Source organism: Hemitrygon akajei, chromosome 1 (genome assembly GCF_048418815.1).
Source record: "Hemitrygon akajei chromosome 1, sHemAka1.3, whole genome shotgun sequence".
In the NCBI taxonomy this organism is placed as follows: Eukaryota; Metazoa; Chordata; class Chondrichthyes; order Myliobatiformes; family Dasyatidae; genus Hemitrygon; species Hemitrygon akajei.
In genome coordinates this window covers 141,277,489-141,295,427 of record NC_133124.1, presented here as the reverse complement: position 1 = coordinate 141,295,427, position 17,939 = coordinate 141,277,489, and the positions used below count along the sequence as shown (strand labels likewise).

Sequence of the window (17,939 nt, the reverse complement as noted above, 5' to 3'; positions counted from 1 at the left end):
AGTGTCACAGAGCATAACAAGTGCACAGATAGACAAATATACAAAGATTAGAAGAGAAGTAGGAAAGAATTTTTAAAAAGTTACTTCAAAGAGTCTAACAGGAGGGGGTCATTCCCCGGCTATAGGTTGACTCATTGTAGAGCCTAATGGCCAAGAGTAGGAATGACCTCATATAGTGCTCTTTGGAGCAGTGCAGTTGGCTTAGTCTATTACTAAATGTTCTCCTGTTCAGCCAAGGTGGCATGCGGAAGGTGAGAAACATTGTCCAGAATTGCAAGGATTTTCTGGAGGGTCCTTTGTTCTACAACAACCTTCTATTTGACTCCTATTTTTAGCTCCAGTTTGACTCCTTTAACAGACCCAGCCTTTCTAATCAGTTTATTGAGCCTGTTGGCATCACCTGTGTTGATGCCATTGCCCCAGCACATCAACACAGATTGTACTGGCAACAGCAGACTGGTTGAACATGTGAGGGGGAGGCCTGCATGCTCCAGTGGACCTCCATCTCCTCAGTAAGTAAAGGCGACTCTGGCCCTTCTGTATTGGTGCTGCACTCAAGTCTGTCATCCAGGTGTACTTGTAGGTCCTCGCCACATTCACATCCTCACCGTCAATCATAACAGGGAGCAGTGCAGGCTTAGTCTTTCTGAAGTCCATCACCATCTCCTTTGTCTTACTGATGTTGAGCTGTAGATGATTCAGCTTGCACCATTCAACAAAGTCCTCTACCAGGGCCTGTATTCATCCTCTTGTCCCTTTATACACCCAACTATTGCTGAGTCATCAGAGAATTTCTGCAGATGACATGACTCAGTATAGTGTCGAAAGTCTGTGGTATACAGGGTAGACAGGAAGGGAGACAATTCAGTCTTCTGTGGGGCCCCTGTGCTGCTTATAACCATGTCTGACACAGAGCTCTGAAGTCGCACAAACTGAGAGATTGGCAAATAAGGGAGAAAGATTTGTCGAATGAGAGGATGGTTTAATTGGATTCAATGTTTTGCTGACAAGGACAGATACAATAATTTTTGTTTGGTTATGGAAGTTTGTATTGCATTGGGAAATTGTATGAAATTACAACAGGCGAGCAAGAAATCTATTCTAGTTTGGACTGGTTTTGGTTTCCAACTGAAATTAATACTTATATTTATAATGCAATAGAGTTCATTTAGTGATATATTTGGATAGGGAATTGAAGGATTTTGAGCACCACAGAGATGAATAGATATATTTCCAAGTTATTGTACAAGATCTGTAGTTGATAATCCAGATTGCACTGTACCCATACATGTGCTAGACTTGTCCTTGCAGGTGGAAGATGCAGAGTTTCCAGATAGGGTTGAAGAAGCTCTGTGATTTGCTCACATACAGTATATTTGGCAGATGGCATGGAATGCAGGCTCAGTGTGATGGACAGTTTTCAATTTAATGGCTAAATGCCCTGATCTCACAGGTTGGGTTTGTCCCCTATAATGTCAGGCTTTTTGAATTGGGGGTGTACATATCCAGGATAGTGATGGACAATCTCACATCCCAGACTAAATTCTTACTTTCAAAAGACTTGAAAACATAAGACAAGAAAAGCAAGCACAACTCAAACAGTATCTTGAGCTTGGTCTACCTTGTACTAATTGCACAGCTAAGCTTCAATTCCTTTTTGATTTTAATTTCCAATAGAATTTGATTCCATTCAGTCCAAAAAAAGTCTATTGCCATTGCCTTAAATACATAAAATGGCCCAGCTTCCTCAGTTCACTTGCAAAGAGAATTACCATGATTCATGACTCTAGGAGAGAAGTAATTGCTTTTCATTGTCATAATGATGGCACCCTCTTCTATGCTTCCATATTTCCAATATCTCAGTGAGGGAAAATATTCTGAGACTGATTTACCTTCAGATAATGTCCAGTTTACTTACACTAAATCACTTCTGTCTGTCAAAGTTGGCCCCTCGCCCGTTTAGTATCTTTATTCCAATTTAATCTTTATTCCCATTTAATCTTTATTCTTTTACCCTTTATACCAAATCTTAATTCCCTTCCCTTGGACAACATTGGTGCATGGAGAGGGGAGACTTACAGCATGGGCAACTGCCGGTCTTCCTTTTTAAAAAAAAAAAAGTCTTGCCCAGGCTTGTGCCCTGGAAACTTTCCAAGGTGCAAATCCATGGTCTATCGAGACTAATGGAGGCCTACTACTACTATACCAAATCTAGTGGATTTATGATCACTACTACAGCGATCTTCTTGCACTGGTGCTCCTTCCCTCTGTCCATTTAATTCTTTTATCTTAAATTCATCGTTGTTTCCCATCCCCATGTCTTGTTGGGTTTACTGCAATTAGTCAAGAATTCTTGACTAATTACTGTAATTCTTCATTGTAGGTATCTCGATTTTCCAAAAACAAATGTAAACCAGCACTTATCCAATGAATTTTACACCTCTTGCTTGATATCCAGCATATCTGAATGTAACTGAGATCCTTCTAATTAGGACAGGTGATCAATGATTCCTCTAATTTGTAATGACCAGTGTGCACAAAAATCTTGTGCAATTTTTTGCCAAATGACAACAACATGTGTGCAGTAAATAATTTCTTCAATAAATACAGTATAAATAAGCTAGTTCAAAAATCAGCAGACAAATCATCATAAATTCCACATTGTCAACACTGTGCATATCAGAAACTAGAAAAGGAAATGTGATTCTGTATGATCGTGAAATGTACTTAAAATGCCAATGAGGTAGAGGGTGATGACCTTTTGTGCACAGTTTAAATTCCTTTGTATGTGAGTAGCAAAAAATGTGTGCATGCACATGTGCATACCTTATAGGGAATATTAGTGATGAAGAGTTCGAAGACTTGATTTTCTATGTATGCTCCACAGAGTGTGACAATTACATTGGTGTTGCTCAGTCTGACACAGCAGGCGTTAAATCAGTGTTACAGAGAATTGACGTCATCAGCTACCTATTCTGCATCACTCTGTTTGCAAGTAGGATGAGTTGTGCTTCGAATATGTCTTTGCAATTTGCAGACATAATTCTGAGTCAGAATTGGGTTTTATTATCACTGTCTTGTATGACATGGAATTTGTTGCTTTGCAGCTGTAGTACAGTACGAAGAAGTAAAATTATTTTAAATTAGTGCAAAAAATTAATAATGAGGTAGTGTTCATGAATAATTCAGAAACTGTAGAGGGGAAGAAGCTGTTCCAAAATCATTAAGTGTAGGTTATTATGCTCCTGTATCTCTTTGCTAACGTGAAAAGGACATGTCCTGGATGGTGAGAGTCTTTGACAATGGATGCCATCATCCTGTGGTACAGCATCTTGAAGACACCCTCAGTGGTGGGGAGAGTTCTGAGATGGAGCTGGCTGAATCCACAATCTTTTGCGGTCTCTTGCAATCCTATGCATTAAAGTCTCCATATAAGGCTCTGATGCAACCAGTCAGAATGCTCTCCATGCTACATCTATAGAAATTTTCAAGTGTTTTTAGCGACATACCAAATCTCCTCAAACACCTAATGAAGTAGCGCCACTGGTGTGCCTCCATGATTACATCTTGGAGATGTTCACACTCAAAAATTTAAAGCTGCTCACCTTTTCCACCAGTCACCCCCTCAAAAAGGACTCTCCTGACTTCCCCTTTTGGAAAGACCACAATCAATTCCTTAGATGTTGTTGTTGAGTGTGAGATGGTTGCTGTGACATCACTCATCCAACTGATCTATCTCACTCCAGGATGCCTCCTCCTTATCACCCGAGCACTTACCCACAAGAGTGATGTCCTTCGCAATTTATAAATGACATTTGAGCTGTGTGTAGCCATAAAGACAAGTGTAGTGAATAAAGTGGTGGGTTAAGCACACATTTTGATGTACACCTGTATTAATTGTCAGTGAGGAGGAGATGTTATCACTGATCTGCTCTGAATGTGATCTTCCAATGAAGAAGTTGAGGATCTAGTTGCAGAGAGAGGTACAGAGGTCCAGGATTTAAAGCTTGATAATTAATACTGAAGGGTAATTTTGTGAAATACAGAACTGCAATTGATAACCAGCTGCCTGATTTGTGCTTTGCTGTTGTTTCGGTGCTCTAAAGCAGAGATGGATTGCACCTGTTGTAGCCCTGTTTTGGTGGTAGGCGAATTGCAGCAGGTCCAGTTATTGCTCAGGTAGGAGTTAATTCTAGCCATTCCTTGCTCGGGTAGAAGCTAAGTCTAACCATGGCCAACCTCTCGAAGCACTTCACTATGGTTGATATGAGAGTGACATTACAAGCGATGTTGTTGAGGTATCCCACCCTGCTCTTCTCAGGCACCACTATAATTAATGTCCTTTTGAAATGGGTTGGAACCTCCAACTGCTGCAGTTGAAAATGCCTTTGAACACTCTCTCCCATTGGTTGGCACAAGTTTTCAGTGCCCTGTTGGGTACACCATTGGGCCTAAATGCCTTGCAAGGGTTCAACTTCTAGAAAGGTGTTCTGACAGTGGCATCTGTGACAGAGATCATAGGGTCACCAGGTGCTGTGGGGACTCACATAAGTGTAGTGTTATTCTTCTTTTCAAAGTGTGTATAAAAGGCACTGAGTTCATCAGGGATTTGAAGCATCACTGCCATTTAACCTGCTGGAATTTGCCTTACAGCAAGTTATGGCATGCAAACCTTTCCACAGCTGTTTTGCATCCGATTATGGATCTAATTTCACATAGAGCTCTCTCTTCATTGTCACAATCACCTTCAGTAGATCATACCAGGACTTCATGCAGAGTTCTGGATCCCTGCCATTGAACACCACAGATCTAGCCCTCAGCAGAATGAAAAATTCCTGTTTCATCCAGAGCTTCTAGCTTGGGAAAACTCAGTATGTTATCAGTGGCACATGCAGGTCTTGATGAAGTCAGTAATGGTCTTGACATATTCAGATCCAAGTATGAATCTCTGAATATAGAAAACATAGAAAATCTGCAGCATAACACAGGCCCTTCGGCCCACAAAGTTGTGCCGAACATGTCCCTACCTCAGAAATTACTTGGGTTACCCATAGCCCTCTCTTTTTCTAAGCTCCATGTACTGATCCAAAGATCTCTTAAAAGACCCTATCGTACCACCTCCATCACCGTCGCTGGCAGCCCATTCCACGCACTCACCACCCTCTGCGTTTTGAAAAAAAAATCCTACCCCTGACTTCTCCTCTGTACCGATTCCCCAGCACCTTAAACATGTGTCCTCTTGTGGCAGCCATTTCTGCCCTGGGGAAAAAGCCTCTGACTATCCACACGATCAATGCCTCTCATCATCTTTTACACCTCTATCAGGTCACCTCTCATCCTTTGTCGCTCCAAGGAGAAAAGGCCGAGTTCACTCAATCTGTTTTCATAAGGCATGCTCCCCAATCCAGGCAACATCCTTGTAAATCTCCTCTGCACCCTTTCTATGGCTTCCATGTCCTTCCTGTGAGGCAACTGGAACTGAGCATGGTACTCCAAGTGGGGTCTGACCAGGTTCCGATATAGCTGCAACATTACCTCTCGGCTCCTAAATTCAATTACACAATTGATGAAGGCCATACACCATACACCTTCTTAACCACAGAGTCAACCTGCACAGCTGCTTTGAGTGTCCTATGGAATTGGACCCCAAGATCCCTCTGATCCTCCACACTGCCAAGAGTCTTACCATTAATACTATATTCTGCCATCATATTTGACCAACCAAAATGAACCACTTCACAGTTATCTGGGTTGAACTCCATCTGCTACTTCTCAACCCAGTTTTGCACCTTATCGATGTCCCGCTGTAACCTCTGACAGCCCTCCGCACTATCCACAACACCCCCGACCTTTGTGTCGTTAGCAAACTTACTAACCCATCCCTTCACTTCCTCATCCAGGTCATTTATAAAGATCAGGAAGAGTAAGGGTCCCAGAACAGATCCCTGAGGCACACCACTGGTCATCGACCTCCATGCAGAATATGACCTATCTACAACCACTCTTTGCCTTCTGTGGGCAAGCCAGTTCTGGGTCCACAAAGCAATGTCCCCTTGGATCTCATGCCCCCTTACTTTCTCAATAAGCCTTGCATGGGGTACCTTATCAAATGCCTTGCTGAAATCCATGTACACTACATCTACTGCTCTTCCTTCATCAATGTGTTTAGTCACATTCTCAAAAATTCAATCAGGCTCATAAGGCATGACCTGCCCTTTACAAAGCCATGCTGACTACTCCTAATCATATTATACCTCTCCAAATGTTCAAAAATCCTGCCTCTCAGGATCTTCTCCATCAACTTACCAACCACTGAAGTAAGACTCACTGGTCTATAATTTCCTGGGCTATCTCTACTCCCCTTCTTGAATAAGGGAACAACATCCACCACCCTCCAGTACTCTGGAACTTCTCCTGTCCCCATTGATGATGCAAAGATCATTGCCAGAGGCTCAGCAATTTCCTCCTTCACTTCCCATAGTAGCCTGGGGTACATCTCATCTGGTCCCAGCCACTTATCCAGCTTGATGCTTTCTAAAAGCTCCAGCACATCCTCTTTCTTAATATCTACATGCTCAAGCTTTTCAGTCCGCTGCAAGTCATCACTACAATTACGAAGATCCTTTTCCATACTGAATACTGAAATAAAGTATTCATTAAGTACCTCTGCTATTTCCTCTGGTTCCATACACACTTTCCCACTGTCACACTTGATAGGTCCTATTCATTCACGTCTTATCCTCTTGCTCTTCACATACTTATAGAATGCCTTGGGGTTTTCCTTAATCCTGCCTGTCAAGACCTTCTCATGGCCCCTTCTGGCTCTTTTAATTTCCATTCTTAAGCTCTTTCCTGTGAGCTTTATAATCTTCTAGATCTCTAACATTACCTAGCTCTCTGAACCTTTCGTAAGTTTTTCTTTTCTTCTTGACTAGATTTACTACAGCCTTTGTACACCATGGTTCCTGTACACTACCATAACTTCCCTGTCTCATTGGAACGTACCTATGCAGAACTCCACACAAACATCCACTGAACATTTGCCACATTTCTTCCGTACCTTTCCCTGAGAACATCTGTTCCCAATTTAAGCTTTCAAGTTCCTGCCTGATAGCCTTGTAATTCCCCTTACTCCAATTAAACGCTTTTCTAACTTGTCTGGTCCTGTCTCTCTCTTGATGCTATGGTGAAGGAGATAGAATTATGATAACTATCTCCAAAATGCTCTCCCACTGAGAGATCTGACACCTGACCAGGTTCATTTCCCAATACCAGATCAAGAACAACCTCTCCTCTTGTAGGCTTATCTATATATTGTGTCAAGAAACCTTCCTGAACACACCTAATGAACTCCACCCCATCTAAACCCCTTGCTCTAGGTAAATGCCAATTGATATTTGGGAAATTAAAATCACCACCACAACAACTCTGCTATTAATACACCTTTCCAGGATCTGTTTCCCTATCTGCTCCTCGAAATCCCTGTTACTATTGGGTGGCCTATAAAAAAACACCCAGTAGAGTTATTGACTCCTTCCTGTTCCTAACCTCCACCCACTGAGACTCTGAAGACAATCCCTCCATGATGTCCACCTTTTCTGCAGCCGTGACACTATCTCTGATCAACAGTGCCGTGCCCCCACCTCTTTTGCCTCCCTCCCTGTCCTTTCTGAAACAACTAAAACCCAGTACCTGAAGTTACCATTCCTGCCCCTGAGCCATCCAAGTCTCTGTAATGGCCACCACATCATAGCTCCAAGTACTGATCCACGCTCTAAGCTCATCCGTTTTGTTTACAATACTCCTTGCGTTAAAATAGACACATCTCAAACCGTCGGTCTGGGCGCATCCCTTCTCTATCACCTGCCTATCCTCCCTCACGCACTGTCTCCGAGCTTTCTCTATTTGTGAGCCAATCGCTTCTTCCCCAGTCTCTTCAGTTCGGTTCCCACCCCCCCAATGATTCTAGTTTAAACTCTCCCCAGTACCCTTAGCAAACATCCCCGCCAGGATATTGGTCCCCCTGGGATTCAAGTGCAACCCATCCTTTTTGTACAGGTCACACCTGCCCAAAAAGAGGTCCCAATGTTCCAGAAATCTGAGTCCCTACCCCCTGCTCCAAGCCCTCAGCCACACATTTATCCTCCACCTCATTCTATTTCTATACTCACTGTCACGTGGCACAGGCAGCAATCCCAAGATTACTACCTTTGAGGTCCTGCTTCTCAACTTCCTTCCTAACTCCCTGTAGTCTGTTTTTCAGGACCTTTTCCCTTTTCCTACCTGTGTCATTGGTACCAATATGTACCACAACTTCTGGCTGTTCTCCTTTCCACTGCAGGATCTCTTGGACACAATCTGAAACATTCTGGACCCTGGCACCTGGGAGGCAAACTACCATCCAATTTTCTTTCCTGTGTCCACAGAATCACCTGTCTGACCCCCTAACTATAGAGTCCCCTATCACTACTGCCTTTCGCTTCCTTTCCCTACCCTTCTGAGCCACAGGGCCAGATTCTGTGCCAGAGGTGCAACCACTGTTGCTTCCCCCAGGTAGGCTGTTTCCCCCAACAGTACTCAAACAGGAATACTTATTGTCAAGGGGTCCAGCCACAGGAGTACGGTCTAGTACCTGACACTTCCCCTTCCCTCTCCTGACAGTCACGCACTTGTCTGTCTCCTGTGACCCCGGTGTGACCACTTGCCTATCATTCCTTTCTGTCACCTCCTCGCTCTCCCTGACCAGATGAAGGTCTGCAACTCCAGTTCCCTAACGTAGTTCCTTAGGAGCTACAGCTCGACACACCGGGTGCAGATATGGTCGTCAGGGAGGCTGGAAGATGCCAGGACCCCCCACATCTGACACCGAGCACAGAAAACTGGCCTCACTTACTGGAATATGTTCCAGTGTATGAATTCTAAGTGCTACTGTAAACATTCGTGGTCCTCACAACTGCTGATCTGTTCCTCAGTCTCTGCCTGTATATTTTGAGTAGAAGTACAGCTAGGTGACCGGACTTGCCAAAGTGAGGTTGTGGAAATGGCACGGTAAACTTTCTTGATGGTGGTACAATAATGATTGAGTGTGTTGACTCATCAGGTTCTGTAGGTGGCACCATTCAGAACATGCTGTCTTCTCACTAATACCATTGGCCAGGGGTTACAGGAACCCTGGGTCCCACGTGAGCAGATTCAGGAACAGTTTATTACACTCAAATCATCAGGCTCCTGAATTATTATGGATAACTTCACTCACCACTACTCTGAACTGAATCCACAACCCAAAGACACACTTTCAATGACTCTACAACTCATGTTCTTAGTATTAGTTATTTTTTATTTGCACAATTTGTCTTTTGCACTTTGGTTGTCAACAAATACACTCAAAAACTTCTACAGTTGTACCGTGGAGAGCATTCTGACAGGCTGCATCACTGTCTGATATGGAGGGGCTACTGCACAGGACCAAAAGAAGTTGCAGAAGGTTGTAAATCTAGTCAGCTCCATTCTGGGCACTAGCCTATAAAGTACCCAGGACATCTTCAGGGAGCAGTGTCTCAGAAAGGCAGCGTCCATTATTAAGGACCCCCAGCACCCAGGGCATGCCCTTCTCTCACTGTTACCATCAAGTAGGAGGTACAGAAGCCTGAAGGCAGACACTTAGCGATTCAGGAACAGCTTCTTCCCCTCTGCCATTGGATTCCTAAATGGACATTGAAGCTTTGGACACTATCTCACTGTTTTTAATATACAGTATTTCTGTTTTAGCATATTTTGAAAAAATCTATTCAATATACGTAATTGATTTACTTGTTTATTTATTATGTTTTTTTTCTCTCTCTGCTAGATTATGTATTGCACTGAACTGCTGCTGCTAAGTTAACAAATTTCACATCACATGCCGGTGATAATAAACCTGATTCTGGTTGTTTGTCAGTTGTTGTTTATGCACATTTTTGCATAAATTCTACTATTTATTTTCCAGTAAATGCTCACAAGAAAAGAAATTGCAATGTAGTATGTGTTAACATATAAATATTTTGATAATATGTAAATTTACTTTGACATTGGTGGCAGGTTATTAGAGACTTACTTAAATTTGCCTGTTGAAAGCCCCGTGATAATCAAGATGGCGTCAGGCTGTGCTGTTGGGTTATTGGCAGTCACAGTGCTCAGCGACTCCAGTGTCATCTTGAGGTTTGCCAGTAATGGCATTTACATTGCTACCAGGGTGATGGTGGAGAATGCCCACAGCAGATAGTACTGATAACACATACAAACAAGCTGGATGAACTCAGCAGGTCGGGCAGCATCCGTTGAAAGGAGCAGTCAACGTTTTGGGCCGAGACCCTTCATCAGGACTGAAGAAGGAGGGGACAGGGGCCCTATAAAGAAGGTGGGGGAGGGTGGAAGGTGCCAGGTGAAAAACCAATCAGAGGAAAGATCAAGGGGTGGGGGAGGGGAAGCAGGGAGGGGATAGGCAGGAAAGGTGAAGAAGGAATGTAAGGGGAAAGCACTATGGGTAGTAGAAGAAGGCAGAATCATGAGAGAGGTGATAGGCAGCTGGAAGAGGAGGCAGAGTGAAAGTGGATGGGGAAGGGAGAGGAAGGGAATTACTGGAAGTTGGAGTATTCGATGTTCTCCTGCTGAGTTCATCCAGCTTGTTTGTACGTGTTGATTTGACCACAGCATCTGCAGTGTACTTTGTGTTTACTGATAACACATGATTGCCAGATTGTCCAAGTCAGGGAACAGGACTGAGACAGAACTGCCACATCTATGCCCCACGATGAGTTATTCATGAAACAAATGCTGCCACCTCTTCCTTACCTGATGCCATCATCTGGCGAATCCCTCTGTTGTGTCCAGAGTGCTGGGGGATGGATGCGTCTGTGAAGTAGAGGACACAACAACAGACACACACATTGCAGGATGAACTTGGCAGTTCAGGCACCATCGATGGAGGGGCATAAACAGTTGGAATAAGCAGAATGGTCCTGATGAAGGGTCTATCTGAAACATTGACTGGTTTATTCCCCTCCATAGATGCTACCTGAATTGTTAAGTTCCTCCTACATTTTGTGCGTGTTGCTCAAGATTTTTGGCATCTGCAGTATCTCTTGTGTCTAGAGGACTCAACAGTCCTTGATATCTCTACTGCAGCCTTGCTCTGAGGTCAGATTACGAATGTGACTCACTTTACTTCAAAAGCAGCAAACAGCCCATTACACCTTTCAAACTGTTGTGGCTATATTAAGAAGAACTCTCTGCCATTCTGTCATGGACTGGGTTGGTTAGACCCAAACTAATTTGAGTGACCAGGAGATGTGGGAATAAGTCTACAAGCACAACAAAGTAACTTAAGCCTAATAATAATCATAAAACAGAAAGCACAAATAAACCACACTAAATACAACGTGGTAAATTACAAAGATTTCAGGGCTCACGATTCTCAGCCACTTGATTGCCACCATCGTTGCTGACTTGATTAAGATCACAGACCATAAGATAAAGGAGCAGAAGTAGGCTATTAGGCCCATCGAGTCTGATCTGCCATTCAATCATGGGCTGATCCAATTCTTCTAGTCATCCCCACTCCCCTGCCTTCACCCCGGCGAAATCTGAATTCTGACTCATGCAGTCACCCTGGGTCCATCCTAGGCACCTATCGGTTGTGATTCTTCAGTCCAGCTAGAGCCCTAAACACCAAGAGAAAGGTACATCAAATAAATAGGAGCAACACACACAAAATGTTGGAGGAACTCAGCAGGTCAGGCAGCATCTATGGAAAAAAGCATAGTCGACATTTCAGGCCAAATCCACAGGCATTGAAGGACGCACAAAAACAGATAAACTCTTTGGTTTTTTGTCCTCAGCATGGTTTCTTTCATTCAAACAACTTGAGTCCATCAACAGACATCCTCATACCACTTGTGTCTTGAGGCCAAGGAAGACTCTAGCCGCTATCAGCAATCATTAGACATTGACAAGTGTTTAACTTGTACAGGCACCTTGACCCCTTCCTTGCTGTGAGTTCAGAGTTAGTCACTTGCAGCTGTTCAGACTTTCAACCAATATTTGAATGTACCACAATACACATTCTGCTCTCCTCCCCCAACTCAGCAAGCTCACAGCAGAAGTCTAAAATCTCACTGATCAGCTTAATCAGCTTATGTAATGAGTTTTGACCCAGAAATTGGAGCTTTATTCAGAAATAGACATGGTGCTTTCTTCCCACAACCACTGCAGCATTTGGAAAAATTCCAGCTCATAGTATCAACTGAACTGATATTCATTGGAGAAGTAAGTATTGGGCAGGGGGTGAATACGATACAATGATGGGAGACATTAGTTCCGTAAGATGATTATTTAATTTCATCACAATGAGGTTTAATATCACCTGCATATGTTGTGAAATTGTTTTGGGGCAGCAGTAAAATGCAATACATAATAATAGAGAAAAACATAAATCACAGTAAATATATATATATAATAGTTAAATAAGTAGTGCAAAAATAAAAATTTAAAAAGTAACAAGGTAGTGTTCATTGGTTCAATGTCCATTTAGAAGTCAGATGGCAGAGGGAAAGAAGTTGTTCCTGAATCGCTGAGTGTGTGTTTTCAGGCCCCTATACCACCTCCCTGATGGTAGCAATGAGAAGAGGGCATGACCTGGGTGATGGGGGTCCTTAATGATGGACGCCACCTTTTTGAGGCATCACCTCCTGATGATAGACAATAGGTGCAGAAGTAGACCATTTGGCCCTTCGAGCCTGCACCGCCATTCTGAGATGATGGCTGATCATCTACTATCAGTACCCGGTTCCTGCCTTGTCCCCATATCCCTTGATTCCCCTATCCATAAGATACCTATCTAGCTCCTTCTTGAAAGCATCCAGAGAACTGGCCTCCACTGCCTTCCGAGGCAGTGCATTCCAGACCCCCACAACTCTCTGGGAGAAGAAGTTTTTCCTTAACTCTGTCCTAAATGACCTACCTCTTATTCTCAAACCATGCCCTCTGGTACTGGACTCTCCCAGCATCTGGAACATATTTCCTGCCTCTATCTTGTCCAATCCCTTAATAATCTTATATGTTGCAATCAGATCCTCCCTCAATCTCCTTAATTCCAGCGTGTACAAGCCCAGTCTCTCTAACCTCTCTGCGTAAGACAGTCTGGACATCCCAGGAATTAACCTCGTGAATCTACGCTGCACTTCCTCTATAGCCAGGATGTCCTTCCTTAATCCTGGAGACCAAAACTGTACACAATACTCCAGGTGTGGTCTCACCAGGGCCCTGTACAAATGCAACAGGATTTCCTTGCTCTTGTACTCAATTCCCTTTGTAATAAAGGCCAACATTCCATTAGCCTTATTCACTGCCTGCTGCACTTGCTCATTCATCTTCAGTGACTGATGAACAAGTACTCCTAGATACTAGATGATGCCTTGGATATTATGGAGGCTAATACCCATGATGGAACTGACTATGTTTACAACTCTCTGCAGATTCTGATGAGTGACATTAGTTATGTAAGAAGATTATTTAATTTTATCATTGCTGGCTGAACCTGTTTCTCAGCTCTTATAAGAGCTGTACTCTTGTATTTGAATTTGATCCACTGTATAAAAGTCAAATGTATGTTGGTGCAACAACAACTACAACTTCCATATTAGCGAAGGTGTCAGAGAATATTTATTGAAGGAACTGAAGTTTAGAAAGGCATGTAATGACATGGGTAGGAAGTTTACAATAAAATATTGATTCAAGTACTAAGGAGTTAAAAGAGATGTAAATTCTTGAATGAAGCTGGTGTGGTCATCTGGGAAGGTTTTATTGTTACATTACTGGATTGAGAATGTTACATTATGTCTCAATGGTCCATATTCCTGGATATTACAGCTTCAGAAAGAACTGGATATAGGATGCTTGTGTAAATTCTAATTGAGTCTGATGAACCATGACATCTTTTTTAATCTATGCTTTAAGTCTTTATGCCAAAATTTAAGTTTTTTTTCCAGATGTAGGTGAAAGAAAAGCAGAAAACACTATAAATTGCAGTGTAATTATATAAAATGTTTCCTTTTTTTAATCAGGATAACTGAAGGTGGCATCACACCTACCCTATCCATGAGATCCAGAGCATTGTCAAAATGTTCAGCACCAAAAGGTTAGTTGGTTAAACATTGTATTTGTGAAAGTAATAGCACAGAAGTTATTCTGTTACAGATATAAATTGGAAATAATGCAAATATTGTCTTTCATGTCTTCCATTTCAAATTTGAATTATTTCAACCATTCCTATAATATGGTAACGCCTGCACAGCTTAGATAGCTTGGCTATGATGGAAGTGCAGTACAGAAATAGGCCCCTATGCCAACCTTTCTTGCCATCTAAACTCATCCAATTTGCCTGCATCATGTCCTTACCATTCTATGCCTTGCCTTTTAAAGGACATGTCTATATGCATTTTAAAATGTATTGATTGTATCTGATCCCTCCACCTCCTCTGGTTCCATGTTCCATATATCAACCTAATTCTGTGTTTTAAAAACTTTACTCTCACATTGCCTTTAAAACTCTTTCAAGTCAAGTCAAGTTTATTGTCATTTCAACCATAGAGTGCTGGTACAGTACACAATAAAAACAAAACAACGTTCCTCCAGGACCCTGGTGCTACATGAAACAACACAAAACTACACTAGACTACAGACCTGCACAGGACTATATAAAGTGTACAAAACAGTGCAGGGCAGTACAATAATTAATAAACAAGACAATAGACACAGTAGAGGACAAGTTACAATATACTAATAAATTATGTAGATATCAGTCCAGACTCTGAGTATTGAGGAGTCTAATGGCTTGGGGGAAGAAATTGTTTCATCCAGGTTTAAACCAGTGACGTCTGTTTTGATACCCCTACCATGATTCTAGGTATCATTATCTTTGTCTTTCATAGGTTAATATCCCTGTATCAGGTCAACTCTCAGTCTGCTTCACCCCAGAGAAAACAGCCTTGCCTATATAATCTCTCCTCGTTACTTGTCTTCCAATCCGGTTAACATCTCCTTTGCCTTTCCACATTCTTCCTATGGCGTGGCAATCAGAAGCTGAAATGTGCGTATTTTATTACTAAGGAGTATTATGGGTTATGGTGATAAACTTGGGGCATGGATCAGTACATGGAATTATGATGGTGCGGTCATTAACAAAAACTTAGTTGAGAGAAGGACAGGAATAGGTGCTTAATGTGCCAGGGTTTTGATGTTTTAGCCACCGGAATATTGAGAAACTGGTAAGCAGACAGATTAGAGAAATGTATAAAAACTTCAAGATTACTGTAGTGGGTGACTTCAATATCCCCAATGTATATGTGGGGACCTCCCTAGTGCAAGAGGACGAGATGGGGCAGAATTTGTTTGGTGATTCCAGAAAGGTTACTTAAATCAACATGTAGATAGTCAAACAAGAGAGAAGCCTGTGCTGGACCTGGTGTTAGGTAATGAGCCTGGCCTGGTGACTGACCTTTCAATAGGAGAATGGTTAGGGACTGTTTCCGTGCTGTAATTGTTATATGGTTATATAGGAATGGAGGGTTATGGGCTGTGCGGGTCAGTGGGACTAGGTGAGAGTAAGCGTTCGGCACGGACTACAAGGGTCGAGATGGCCTGTTTCCGTGCTGTAATTGTTATATGGTTATATGGTTAACAGTGATCACAACTCCTTAAGTTAAGATAGCTATGAATAAGGATAAGTATGGACCTTGCAGGAGAGTATTGACTTGAAGTAGGCCAAATTACAAGAGTATTAGGCAGGAACTAGGTAGAGTTAATTGGGAACACTTGTTTTTAAGCAAGTCCACATCTGACATATAGAGCATGTTTAAAGACCAACTGCACAGAATACAAGACAGGTATGTTCCAGTCAGAAGGAAGAACAAAGATGGCAAGGTAAGGAACTTGAATGGTGAGAGAGGTAGTGAATATACAGTGCCTTAAGAATATTCAGCTACCACAACTATTTTTACATTTTACTGTCTCATTTTCTAAATTTAAAATATATTGAAGTAGGATTTTTGAGCTAATTTAGAAAGCATTGTGCATCATGTCAAATCAAAAGAAACGTTCCAAAACCAGTCAGCAGTTTACTGAAAATTAAAAACCAAAGTTGTGAGGCTGAAAGAGTATTCATCCCCTTTGTAATTACTACACCAACTTTCCATAGGTGCAATACCCTATATTAACTCTCCCATTCACCCAATTTGCTGATATAGAAAATTGGAGGATCAACTCATTTCAATGAAATCATAAGAGTATTGTTAATACTCCTTTCTCAGTAAGGTCCAGCAGTATGGTAGATTTTCAACAGACCAAACCAAAATGAAGACTAAAGAGCATTCAAGACAAGTCAGGGAAATGATAATAAAGGAGCACAGATCTGTGGAAGTGTGCAAGACCATCTCAAAGTATTGAACATACCTTGGCACTCAGTGCAATCCATCATAAAAAAAAGTGGAAAAGAGATGAAATCACAGCAACACTGCCCAAATCAGGCCAAACATAGTCGCTGGAGAAGCATGGCACTTTTAAGAGAAGCTACTATGACACCAGCAGTCACTCTGAGTGAGCTGCAGAAGTCAGTGGCTGCAACTGAAGATGAAGTTCAATCAATCTCTAAGGCCTTGAACAAAACAAACATTTATGGAAGAGTGGGAAGGAAGAAGCCCTGGCTTAAAATAAAAAGCATATCCTTGCCCATAAAGACTTGGCAAAGTGTCACTTAGAAGATACTGTTAAGCTGTGGAAGAAGATCTTGTGGTTGGATAAGACTAAAGTGGAAGTCTTGGGGCTCAACAAATCTAATAACAAATTGGGCACATCAGCCAGGTAACACCATCCCTACTATAAAGTATGGTGGAGGTAGCATCATGCTATTGTGATGCTTTTCAGGAGCAGAGACTGGAAATCTGGTCAGGATTGATGGGAAGATGAATGCTGCTAAATACAGAGAGATCCTGGATAAAAACCTGCTAGCCTCCACCAGAAAGTTTAAACTGGGGAGGAAGTTCATCTTTTGGCAGGACAACATTCTGAAGCACACTACCAGAGCTTCGTATGAAGAAAATTGACGTCCTTGAGTGGCCCAATCAGAGTCCTGAGCTTAACCCGATTGAACATCTCTAGCAAGACCTTAAGGTTGCTGTCTGCTGCCGCTCCCCAACCATCCTGGCAGAGCTTGAGCAATTTTGCAGAGAGGAATGGGCAAATCTTGCACCATCAGGTTGTGCAAAGCTAATAGAGACTTATCCCAAAAAACTACTGACCGTAATAACTACAAGAGGTGGTTCAACTCAGTACTGATCAAAGGAGATTTAATACCTTTTGGACTGCTGACGTTTCAGTTTTTGAATTTTTAGCTTTTCATGCTTTGCAATTTTCCTGATTTTTGGGGGGATGTACTGTGAAAAAAGAGCATGCAATTCACAAATAAGTATTCTCAGTTAAATTGATCAAAATTCCTGGTTACATAGAAACATAGAAAACCTGCAGCACAATACAGGCCCTTCATCCCACAAAGTTGTGCCAAACATGTCCCTACCTTAGAAATTACTTGGCTTACCTATAGCCCTCTATATTACTAAGCTCCATGTACCTATCTAAATGTCTCTTAAAAGATCCTATCGTATCCGCCTTCACCACTGTTGCCGGCAGCCCATTCCACACACTCACCACTCTCTGAGTAAAAAATTTACCCCTGACATCTCCTCTGTACCTACTCCCCAGCACCTTAAACCTGTGTCCTCTTGTGGCAACCATTTCAGCCATGGGAAAAAGCCTCTGACCAGCCACATGATTAATGCCTCTCATCATCTTATACACCTCTATCAGGTCACCTCTCATCCTCCGTCACTCCAAAGAGAAAAGGCCGAGTT

General features: G+C 42.3%; 1 protein-coding gene across 4 annotated transcripts in view; it reads left to right on the top strand.

Annotated features, from left to right (window-relative positions):
* The window catches only part of LOC140731158 (oxidation resistance protein 1-like), a 520,392-nt gene that overhangs the window by 82,140 nt on the left and 420,313 nt on the right, over nt 1-17,939 (top strand). For 3 of the 4 annotated variants that reach the window (XM_073052584.1, XM_073052590.1, XM_073052557.1), the window contains exon 2: nt 14,100-14,173. The exons of the other annotated variant lie outside the window; for it this stretch is intronic. In XM_073052584.1, coding sequence (XP_072908685.1) covers nt 14,157-14,173 — 17 coding nt within the window. In that variant the 5' untranslated portion in view covers nt 14,100-14,156. The remainder of the gene's footprint in view (nt 1-14,099; nt 14,174-17,939) is intronic. 4 annotated transcript variants of the gene reach the window in all.